Below are 12,249 nucleotides of genomic sequence, written 5' to 3'. Positions count from 1 at the left end.
ACTTAAAGACAATAAAACACTTTTCGTATAAATTAATGGCCAATGCATTATATCAAAACTAACTTTGTAGATGTAGCATAGCATCGTTCGTTGTATGTGGTTCGTGTTCGTCAGAGTACTCTGGCGTTTGTCCAGACAGTGTGTAATGTACAATCAAGAACGACAGAGGGCGAAAGAAGGCAGTTTAGGTCTCGCTGTATGCACCTGCAACTCAACCCAGCTCACAACAATGCCACGCAGTTTGTACAAGTTTAGATGACTCGCTATATTGAGATATGAGTCTCTATATCTCAGGGTTAGGGTTTTGACATCTCGAATTATAATAGATAGATGTCAGATATGTGTAATAATCAATACGAATATTAATCTATATGTTTTTTTTAAATAGCGATGTATAATGCCTTAGTTACAAATTAATAACGTTTGGTTCGTAGTTCGTACCAAACACTACGGTATCATTACGCGTGCGGCGTGCCGTGCATGCTTGGTGTGTGCGTGGAAAGAGAGCGGGAGGGAGAGAGACGAGACAGAGAGACAGACAGGCAGACAGACAGAGGAAGAGAGAGAGCCGCCATAACTAAAAGCAGAGAGAGAGAGAGAGATTATTAAACACGACTAGGGCAGTAGGGCTGCTTATCTCAGCGCGTGTGCGTGTCTAATCCATTCCATCCCCTCCCACCCAGCGGAATCCCGGTGTCTGACTGTCTGCTGTTCTGTTCTGCAGATGATGATGATGATGGTTCAAATGCGGAAGTTTCCACCCAGAGAGTGAGCATGAGGATTGCGATGACTTTAGTGCAGCAGACAGCAGTAGACTTGTAGCTCCTCCAGCGCGCTGTGTGGGACAGTGGGGAGAGTCAGTGGGGACACTGGAATAGATATTGGAGAAGCCACCAAACCCACACAAATTGGAGTTTAACTTCCATGGCTTCCCTGGCGAGCGCAGAGCGACGAGCTTTCGCACTCAAAATCAACAGGTAATTACAGATCTTCTGCAGACAGTCACAACACAGTCACAGATTGTTTTGTGTACAGTGGATGTGGACTCTTAACATTGGACACTAAACTAAACCCGTACACTAGTTCAATATAGCTATAACTGTTTGTACACGGAGAGTTACAAATGCAGAAATGCTAGACTAGAGCATCCAGAATTCATAGTATTGATAGTTACATTCTTAGCTCCAGATTGACTGTGTAGCTGTCAAGAGAGGATTCCTGACAGGCAGCCACATGTTGTGAATGCTACTCTTCTAGTTGATTTCACTTTCTAGTTTATTTAAACAGCAGTAGCCTTGAGGATATAATGCAATTTATGGTGCCCGGCTATTCATATTTTCTATTCTTTATGCATGCTTAAACCTTGCATGACATGACTTTTATTAGGCCTATATAAAATAGGCTGGATTTTAATTTCTGGTATCAGTTACAAAGTACAAAATAATACAATGTTCCATTGTCACTATAAAAATGAATGAAGAATACCCAGTTTTAAATCTCCCACGTGTCGACAATAAGCTGGCATTCTGAAGTACCTTTGTCAACTTCATTTCCTCTGCATGAGGAATATGCTGTTTCTACACCAGGCATTGTGTCGTGTGTGTGTGTGTGTGTGTGTGTGTGTGTGTGTGTGTGTGTGTGTGTGTGTGTGTGTGTGTGTGTGTGTGTGTGTGTGTGTGTGTGTGTGTGTGTGTGTGTGTGTATGTGTGCACGACTGTCCTGCTATGAGTAAGAAGCAGGGAATAGGGATGTGATGATGGTTCCTGTGCTGTGCCACTGGTCAGGTGTGGAGGAAGTGTTGTACATGGGAGTCTATTGTGTACATGCTTACCAGTCATTAAAATAAACACTGACACTTCCTATGGTTAGCACAGCGCATACATACAATGTCACAGCACAAGCTTATCATCTGACAAAGGTACAGCTGGGTGGCTTGTATTGCACTATGTCCATGACATGATCATCATATCATCACATTACATTGAGTAGTCATACATACCACAAGCATGGTCAGTACAGCATGGTTGTTTATGTATTCATTTTTTAAAGTTTTTTCATTCCAGCTTTATTTCCAATTGTGATGTGAGAGAGAGGCGATGACATGCAGTCATTGTTGAAAGAACCTAAATTTACTGCATTATTTAATATCCTTTCCTGCATTTGAATCAATAGTGCCTTTTATCTACCAAAGTACTTCTGAGTCAATAAACATTAATTCATTCAACTCTACCCACGGCGCACGCCAGTGAGGCACCACCAGCTAAGCTTCTTTAAAGGCCAGGGGAAATCTTACGTACCTCGTCCGGTAGAGAGCTGACCTCAGCTGCTGACCGAAGTAGACGATCTTCAGCCCCAAATCAAGTGATGATGAGGCAGCAAATTGCTGTATCTATCTCGGTAGCATGAGTGACGCGATGTCGCTGATTGCGTTGGACAAAAGTTGTGAACAGCACAGGCCAATGTGTGATGATGCACCTTGATTGGCCACAAAAAGGTTTTACTGAGTCTACGCCGCTGGAAGATTGAACCAATCAATCCAGACATTTCCAAACCTTGAATGCTTTTCTCTCATATTGATTTTCACCAAGGTAGTGAGAAGCAAAGAAGTCATTGAATCTACTTCCTGTCTCCATCTCTCTATCAGCATGTTTTACTTAGCCTTTTTATGGCAATATTATTTTTATGGATTTAAATCAGGAAATACTAACTTCATCTCCTCTTCATTGCTCATGTGCATGAAGAGGAGAGGAAAGAGAAGTGTCTGGCATAAAGCACAACTTAAACTCCATAAGCCAGAGCTAAATATATTAGTTGGTACTAATATGGATACTAACCTGTGATGCTCTGCCACGGCCAGTTAACGTTCTAGCATTGAACGTATTGTTACTTAATAGCATATGGAGGCAGGTGTGAGAACAGCTGTGGAGTGTGGACACGGGGCCTCTTTTAGTTCAATACTCTCTAAATGGGTGGGGGATCAGTATTGGGTTCCATCTGGATTTCCTCTGAGTTTTGACTAAATAACATCTGTTAACTCTCATGGGTGTGGGTGGACCACTGAGTTACAGAGCAATAGAGGTGGACAAGCTGTCTAAAACACTCACAGCTTCCTACAAGACCAGTGACAAACCTTGTGGGAGAAGCATTCTGCGTCCACACAAAGTCGTCCCTGTCTGAAGTTTCAGACTTGCGTCTTGGAGCACCAATTGGTTGATGTTTGTGGGTGCCTCGTTTCCGACAGGAAGCCAAGAGGTGATGGTAGTGATAGCACTAAGACCCATTAAGTCTGCAGGCATATGATAGTATGAGACATGTGGTGGGGGAATCCCATTGGTCTGCTTCCTCCTCTTGTCATATCCACCACACCACTCTCTGCTTTTCCTGTTTCCAGATTAGATGAGATGAGATTTCTTTTTGACCATTGAAATGCCAACCTCCAGTGGAATGACTTGAGGATGATGATAATAATAACTAGAAATGCACTCTCTGTTGAGATGCCAACTTGCACGGTGCACCTTGCACACAAGTAGGCCATGTATGGCCTACTTGTGCGCAAGCAGAGCGTGCCATGAGGTGCGCTCACCACTGCTGGTACGACTGCTGCTCTGAGTCTTAAAGCTCTCTGCTGCTGTCTGGGTACGACTGCTGCTCTGAGTTCTAGAGCTCTGTCTGGGTACGACTGCTGCTGAGTCCTAGAGCTCTCTGTCTGGGTACGACTCCTGCTCTGAGTCCTAGAGCTCTCTGTCTGGGTAGGACTGCTGCTGAGTCCTAGAGCTCTCTGTCTGGGTACGACTGCTGCTCAGAGTCCATATAGTAGAGCTCTGTCCGGGTACGATTAGCTGCTCAGAGTCCATATAGTAGAGCTCTCTGTCCAGGTTCGACTGCTGCTCTGAGTGCTAGAGCTCTCTCCTATTCTTAATCCTTTAGACCCGTTATTGACCTTATACAAACCTTGAATCGTACCTTAGTTAATACGTCATCAAGAATGGTGGTCCCTTATTGGCTGTTGGAGGACACCGACATACATACATACATACATACATACATACATACATACATACATACATACATACATACATACATACATACATACATACATACCCAGCAGATCGCAGTACTTGTGCGCTCTACTTTCGCTATTTTGCATAAATGTAATGCATTATGATGAGTATTGATGAGTTCTTATAACTATAATATATATAGTGTTATAATTGGGTTACATTGCGATGCATAGCAAGTGTAACACTTGCTATGCATGATGCATCCCATATCTATAATGCATTATAAACATACCAGTATCTGCTCATAACACTGTATAATTGTAGCTGTAAGAACACGTAATAATCACAATGCCTTCTAACAATCATAATATCATATCACATCATAGAGCATTTTATAGTGACTTATATAGTCAAGTGTTTTAATATTTCATATTGAGTGGACTTTCCCTGGCTATGGGTAACACTTGCTTGTGATTATTTATGAGTTCTTATAACTAGCTGATTATGTATGTTTAAATATTGGATGCATCATTGAGTAAGTGTTACCCAATGATGCAATAATATTAGAGTTCAGTGCATTTTGTGGAATGCTTGGGCAATGATTTCACAAATGCTGACATGCACAAACCTTACCTACGCACAACAAGTGCTGGCCTGCTAAAGGCAGCCTGACAGAAGGACAATAGACTTGTTTGTTTCATATGGGAAGTGGATCTTTGGCTTGTTTAAGTACCTTCACATAATTGTATTGACCCGTCAGGAATAGTTATTGTTTTTGTCCTGCTCCATAGCTTGAGAAAAATTGCAATATGAAGCTGCAATATATACACTTTGCAATATGAAGCTGCAATATATACACTTACAACGTCACAGTGCTTGACACGTGAAGATCTGATTTCAATGTTATGCATGTCTTTAAGTTCAACTGATTCAAATCTCTCAATGCTAAACATTGATGACTATTAACAGGATTTTGTCAACCAGTCCAGATCAGTAGACCACATGTTTAATTGATTAACCCAAACACAATACTGTACTTCGTTGACTGGGAGTACTCTGTCCTTTTAGCCCCCTCATTTACATTTTCTCCCTGTACATTTTCTCTTGTAGCATTATTTTCTTAAAAAAAATATATATATATTTTGAGGGCTTTTCTGCCTTTAATTGGACAGCACAGTAGAGAGAGACGGGAAGTGACACGTCATGTGGCCAAGGCCGCCAGGCTCGGGAATCAAACCTGGCCGCACCAGAGCTCACAGGTGGCATGCGCCTTAACCACCAGGCCATCCTTGAGGCCCACCCATAGTTGACCCCGATTAACTTAATAATACAATATATACTTTGTTAAGCGGAGTCCCCCAGGGACTATACTAGGCCCCCTTCTTTTTTCCCCTCAACGCCAAATCTCTTTTTTGAAAATAGCCAATCTACAAGGTCACAAAGCGTCACATTGCACCATGAGCTATTTTCACCGAACATTTGCCGCCAAAATTGGGGCGCTACGATTGATGTGGTTCATGAAATAATAGTACAGTCCAAATTGTCCAGTGTGGAGAGAAGAACAGAATACGGACGGTGTGTTGCCTTTGTTGATATGAAGCCATTATTCTGTGACGCGTTGAAAGGCACTGTTTTCGGCTCTGTGTTTTGGTACCTTTGCGCCCAGATAAACGCCTCCTCAGCTGTGACTGCAGTTTCATCCATGTTTAAGCATGGTAACGCCAGGGCTCCACCGGACGCGTTGCGTCTCCGTCGCGTGCGTCAAAAAACGCACCGGTTCAATTTTAATGCACGCGTCGCGTCTCCGTCAACGCAACGCAACGCGGGCAGTGGAGCCACCCTTCATTGATTAAAAAGGGAACATTCCCTGACGGTGACGGAGACGCGACGCTGACGCGCCCGGTGGAGCCCGGCCGTAAGCTCCTTAAGCAGCAGTGTTTCCAGCGATGCCAGTTTAGTGTGCGGTAGAACCTTAGTCGTGTTGACTATTCAGCTGTCGTATCATAGGGCAGATACAGCTTTAGTGCTTTTTGCACTTATTGGTCAGCTGCCATATAACACCCAAGGAAGATACGGCAGCTCAGAGCAAGATGATCACACGCTTGGGCCTTTTATCACTCCTCCCAACCCAGGGCAATAAAGGTTATAGGTGATGAAAGAGTATTATAGCTTCTGCACACTACCATATACCAAAGGCCCTTAAAACCAGGCTCCAGACTTCCCAAAACAAACTGGTCAGGCTCCTACTTGACCTAGCCCCCCGAACCCACCTCACCCCTGCCCACTTCGACAGGCTGGAATGGCTTAGGGTCGACGACAGAGTACAGCATCTTGCAATGGGTCTGGTCCACAAGATTCGATACACCACCAAGATACCCATGTACCTGTCTAGATACTTCCTTAATGTTAACGAAGTCCACACCCACAACACCAGAGGGAGTGCAACGAACCATGTACAACCCAGATTCGGCACAAACAAGGGACTAAATTCTTTTCGCTCCTATGCCACCAAAATGTGGAACGCCCTACCAACTGTCATTAAGACATGCGAATCCCTTGACTCCTTCAAAACCGCTCTCAAAGGGCACCTACGGATGGCTGCAATTCGAAACTGGCCCCCGTAAAATCTGAATCCCCCCCCACCGCCCCCCCCCCCCCCTTTTTCCCCTCACTGTATATGTTTCTTTTCCCTTTTTACCTCCTTTATGATGAATTCCTGTTCTGTCTATAGAAGTGTCTATTTGTACGTCTCTAAATGTTTTGATGATTTGAACATGGTGGACCCTATTGGAAACAAGTGTAATGCTTAATTGGGTCGTCCACTCACAGCTAACAGCCTTTGTATTGAGTTTGTGCTTGAAATGTACTGTAATTCTGCAAACTGTTAATAAATTTTAAGGTTGCAAATACAAGCGCTCGAAATGAGTTTTCCTCGACGGGTGGCTGGCATCCCACCCTATCCCTTAGAGATAGGGTGAGAATTTCAGTCACGCGAGAGAGACTCGGAGTAGACTTGCTGCTTCTTCGCCTGGAAAGGAGCCAGCTTAGGTGGTTCGAGCATCTCGTTAGGATGCCTCTTGGGCGTCTCCCTAGGGAGGTCCTTGAGGCACGTCCCACTGGGAGGAGACCCTGGGGCAGACCAAGCCACAGTTGACTCACTGGCCTTGGAACGTATCGGGATCCCCAGGAGGAAGTCACTAATGTTTCTCTGGAGAGGGAAGTCTGGAGCTCTTTAGTGGAGCTGTTGCCCCCGCGACCCGGCTATGGATAAGCGGTTGAAGATGGATGGATGGATGGATCATGGATGGTAGATTTTGGCTATTGATGGAATTTTCAGTTTTGTCTTGATCCCAAAGCCAAGAGGTATGTTCAAACATATCTGGTTTGAAGATACTTAGTATCTTAATTGACATTAATTATACTGTCTAATAATTATGTTTATAATATTTAAACATATAAAACACTCAAGAGTGTCTCAAATTCCAGCTGATGATTAATGTTTTCAGCAGCCAGTATTATCAAAGGCACAAAAAATGGAATTAAAATGCTGAGCACTTTAAATGCTGGAGATTGCTTGCTTCCTCATTCACTAAATCTGACCTTTCACTTGAATTGTTACTTCAGGAAGTTGGGGGGGCCTCTTGTGCATTTCTCAATAGGGATACGGCCTCTGTTGATTGCTGATGTTGGCTCTGTTCACATGGAGGAGTGCATCAGGCCCACAGAGTGGTGGTACAGAAAGTGCCTGAAGCAGAGTGTCACAATGGTAACCGGAACGATTGAGCCAAAGCACAATCACCCTCATTTTTGTCTCCACCAGGCCGAAGGCATGGGGAGAGAGTATGTTTTGCACTCCGTCCGTGTGTCCGTCTGTGCGTGTGTCCGTGTGTGTGTGTGTGTGTGTGTCCGTCTGTGTACAGCTAATCTCCGGCACCATTAACCTGGTCGATGCCAAACTTTGCACACACACTCCCTAGATGCCAACGATGAACCTCTGCCTCAAATGTTCCAGAACGGCCTGTTATAGTGCCACCAGGAGGCCGACTTTTGTAAAACTTATTTTTTTATATTACTCCTCCAGATTTTGTCCAAAGATCCCGCAAATCGTTACACAGTATCTGTATAGTCATGTGCTCAAGACTGATCTGTCCGATATTTCATATTCCATCCTAATTGGCTTTAAAAATTTACAGGATTGGCCCGTTTTGAACAAAAAGCCTCAAATCATCAACGCAGCATGCAATTTACGTTTCACAGGCTTTCCTACTAGGCTGAGGAATATATCCCACCCTTTTCAGATTGGCCTGTTATAGCGCCACCAACAAAATGCCTCAAATCATCCAATTGCCATCCAAGGCGTAAGAAGAAATGCAACCCTTTTCCATTGGCCTATAGTGCCACCAGGAGGACACAACCTGACCTGCCCTGGTGGAGAGTGGAGACCTGTATCTATTTTTTTGCGCCCCCAGCGATTCTTGTATTCTTTTATTCGTTTTCTTTTTTTAGATATTTTTTGGGGTGTTTTTTGCCTGATTACAGTAGGTAGACAGGAAAGGGGGATAGAGAGATGGGGGGGAGTACACACAGCAAAGGTCGTCGGGATCGGGACTCGAACCCGCGACATGCTGTAAAGCTGGCTTACCAGCCAAGGTGCCTGGACCACTGAGCCACGGCCCAGGCCTATTACGTTTAGGTTTTGGCGTAGTTTTACTGAGGTTACGCTTAGGAATAAGATTAGGTTTAGGCATAGTTTTACTGAGGTTACTTTTAGGACTGTCCCAACGTTGCCGCATTTGACCCGGGCCAAGCGCGTTTTGGGGCGAGCGCACTTGCACTTGCATTATGACCACACTCACTCAGACATCACAGGCTTGAAACTTATGCCTTGGTTGGGCAAAAAAAACACAGAGGGAACTTTGGAGACCAGAGCACTCAACTTCAAAAGTGCTATTTTACAGACAAGGACAACCGTGTGTTAGTAGAGGGTGGTGTAGCTGCCTTTTATAGCACTCTCCCTCTTCAAACAATCATGACCCCGAGTAACCAATGCTCTTGACCTTTTTGTTCAGTCAACCAACCAAGTACATTGAATTCATTGCTGGCACTCAAATATTTGCCCCTTGGTCATTTTCACTTAAGGCTGAGCCAATTTGAGAATGTTTAAATTAGACTGTCACTGTATATACCGTATATACACAGTATATACTGTATACTGTATATTGGTAATTTGGTATACTATATACACACACATACACACACACATACACACACATACACACACACACTCAAACCCCAGGCAGTTATAACTAGCAAAGTCCTGAGCTACGGATGGGCTCCGGCTCAGTTTCAAGCAGCTTTGGACATCAACAGTACTCTTAAATCATCGCTCTGTTACTGACTTTGAACTTTGGTATTATGTAATGCTTGAGGCCAAAAGACACAGGACATTAAAGAGAATGACAAATGCTGTCTGTCATGACAAGCTGTTTGTCTAACAAGTGGGAAAATAATGCCTGCTTGGCTCTCCTGGCAAGAGCTGATTACTGTTTTACCCGCCTAGTCTTTTTATAGTGTGTGCGCACTGCGTGCGCCGTGCGTGTGTACTCATGGCACTTAAATGTGTGTTTTGTATTAGCATGGGTGTGTAGGCGTGTCTGCTATAAGTTCTGTCTGCCCTCGCTTTGTATAATTATTTCACAATGGTAATGAGCAACATGGAGAGAAAGAAAGCACATGTCAGAATGTGGTTATCAGCTCTGCTCTCAGCTCTCACTGTACATGGGGGTAGGCCATGTTTCTTTAGAAGGTGCTCCCATATGACAAGGTTTTGCTGGCTTTAAATGACCTTGGGTAGAACTAATATACCCGGCCACCATACAGTCTGCCCTTGGAGAAGAAACAACATGCTCTATTATTTATTTCCCTCTGGCAATTCGGTGAATATCTGAAGACTGCAAAAGTCCATGAATGTATCTCCAACTAGAAAAAGTGCCCCTCTGGGCACAGGTCTCCACCAGGCCAGGTCAGGTTGTGGCCTCCTGGTGGCGTTATATTAGGCCAATGTGAAAAGGGTGCCATTTCTTCTCACGCCTTTGATGGCAATTAGCCCTTCACTAAATCCAACCCCAAAAAGCGATTGTCCAATGCCAATCCAAATAGTTTAGCAACGGTTGCTATGCAGGTCAAGCTTTCTTCGCTGCTAACGTGCCTATTGGACAAGGATGGGTTGGGGAGGGACTTAGTGAAGGGCTAATTGGATGATTTGAGGCATTTTGTTACAAAAATGTGTTTTGCAAAAATCCACCTGTTGGTGGTGCTGTAACGGGCCAATCCTGCAAACTTTGGAAGCCGATGTTAGCCAATTAGGATGGAATATGAAATATCGGACAGATACAGTACGTCTTGAGCACATAGAGATACTGTGTAATGATTTGTGGGATTTTTGAACAGAATCTGGAGGTGTAATAAATGTAAAAAAAATGTTTTACAAACGTTGGCCTCCTGGTGGCACTATAAAAGGCAGATGTGTTGTGAACCCAGAAGTGGAACTGCTTATTGTCCAACAGTATAAGATTTTGGTAGCACTGAGCAGCACCCGCCCCCCCAAGTGTGTGTGTATTCATGAATGAAAGCCTGCAGTTCCTCTACGAGGTCTTCGGTTAAATAAGGGTTAAAAAGTTCTCATAAACTCTGCAGGTTCTCTGCAGAGTGACTTTTGGAGTGAGTGTTGCATAATAACACTGCTGTATTGTTGCCATGATAAGTGAGTGAAAGTTGAGATTGTGGTAAATGCATTTTTAGCTCTCCCTCTCCGTGTGTGTATGCAACTACAGTATGCATGAAATCTACTGTGTGCAGCAATAGTCTTAATATGAATTGTTACATGTTTTTGCTTTGCAGGTGTATGCATTTGTTTTCTTTTCTTTTTTCTTGCTGTGACTTGTGTCCATTCAGTTGAATAAAGCATTAAAATAAATAGTACTTCTGACGTCGGGAAAAAACTCTGTTTTGAGCAGTTTAGTAGGACATCTGGGCCTGGTGGTGCAGGAGCATCAGAAGTTCTGAATGATGTCAAAATGTCGTTATCTGGCCTGGGCCGGCTTAGCGGTCCAGGCACCTAATTGGCTGGTAATCCAGCATGACAGTGTGTCGCAGGTTCGAATCCCGATCCCGACGAACTTTACTGTGTGTCTTCCCCCTCATCTCTCTCTCCCCGTTTCCTGTCTACCTACTGTCATCTATCAATAAAGGCAAAAAGCAAAAAATCTTAAAAAGAAAAATAAATAAATCAATGAATTACCAGCTGCATTATTATTATAGCCTAGTAGCCAAAAAGTGAACCCGGACATGTTGAGTACACCAACGTTTTATGTTAGAAATGTTTAGTATGGGTCCCCAGCATGTAGAAACTGCCGGATGCTAAATTGCATATGTTGAGCAATTTTCATAATTGGCATAATATGTGACCATACCATTAACAACCTATAGAAGGCAAAATATTCAAAATTTCATCATGCTTTATCTAGCATGTGATGTGTCAAACTAGGGACAAAAAAAGGGACAAAAAAAAACACTCACTTTGGGCCCACTTGCCCAAATGTGCTGACATCATCAATTTGTGATGACGGCATTGGCTTGGAATGGATTCAGCATCATGAAAACCCCCTAGTTTGACATGTCACATGCTACATAAAGCATGATGAAATTTTGAATATTTTGCCTTCTATAGGTTGTCACATATTATGCCAATTATGAAAATTGCTCAACATATGCATCCGGCAGTTTCTACATGCTGGGGATCCATACTAAACATTTCTAACATAAAACCTTGGTGTACTCAACATGTCCGGGTTCACAATGGGGCTCTATGGGCTGGCTACTAGACTATTATCTGCGGGGGTCCGCTATAACTGCCTCTGTGTCCGTTTCAGCACAGTAGTTTAGGTAGGAACCTATTGTGTTCTTCTGAGTCGTTCGTTTCCGCCCCGGACATATTTGTGGTGCGCACATACTATCAGCTAATGAGAGAACCAGCTGGACTAGATGACTAGCTTGCACATCGATGATAGACTCAGCTTGCTATTGCAGCTGGTAAAAGTATAGTTACCGGTATCTTCACTTCCCTTTCCCTTTACCGAATACAAAGTTTGCATGTCGGAAAGACATTCTCTCACCCATTCCCGCCTTTCCTTGCACTGTACTGTAGTGTCTGCATACAACATGTTACATGATTGACATGAGGGAGGGG

The 12,249-nt window shown here is 43.7% G+C and overlaps 1 protein-coding gene across 2 annotated transcripts in view; it reads left to right on the top strand.

Annotated features, from left to right (window-relative positions):
• Positions 1 to 415: 415 nt before the first annotated feature.
• dock8 (dedicator of cytokinesis 8) overlaps positions 416 to 12,249 on the top strand; it is a 78,875-nt gene continuing 67,041 nt past the window's right edge. For both annotated transcript variants that reach the window (XM_079517121.1, XM_079517120.1), the window contains exon 1: positions 416 to 977. In XM_079517121.1, the coding sequence (XP_079373247.1) occupies positions 925 to 977 (53 nt within the window). In that variant the 5' untranslated portion in view covers positions 416 to 924. The remainder of the gene's footprint in view (positions 978 to 12,249) is intronic.

Source organism: Electrona antarctica, assembly GCF_951216825.1.
Source record: "Electrona antarctica genome assembly, chromosome: 12".
NCBI lineage: Eukaryota > Metazoa > Chordata > Actinopteri > Myctophiformes > Myctophidae > Electrona > Electrona antarctica.
This window is presented reverse-complemented; position numbering and strand designations above follow the sequence as displayed.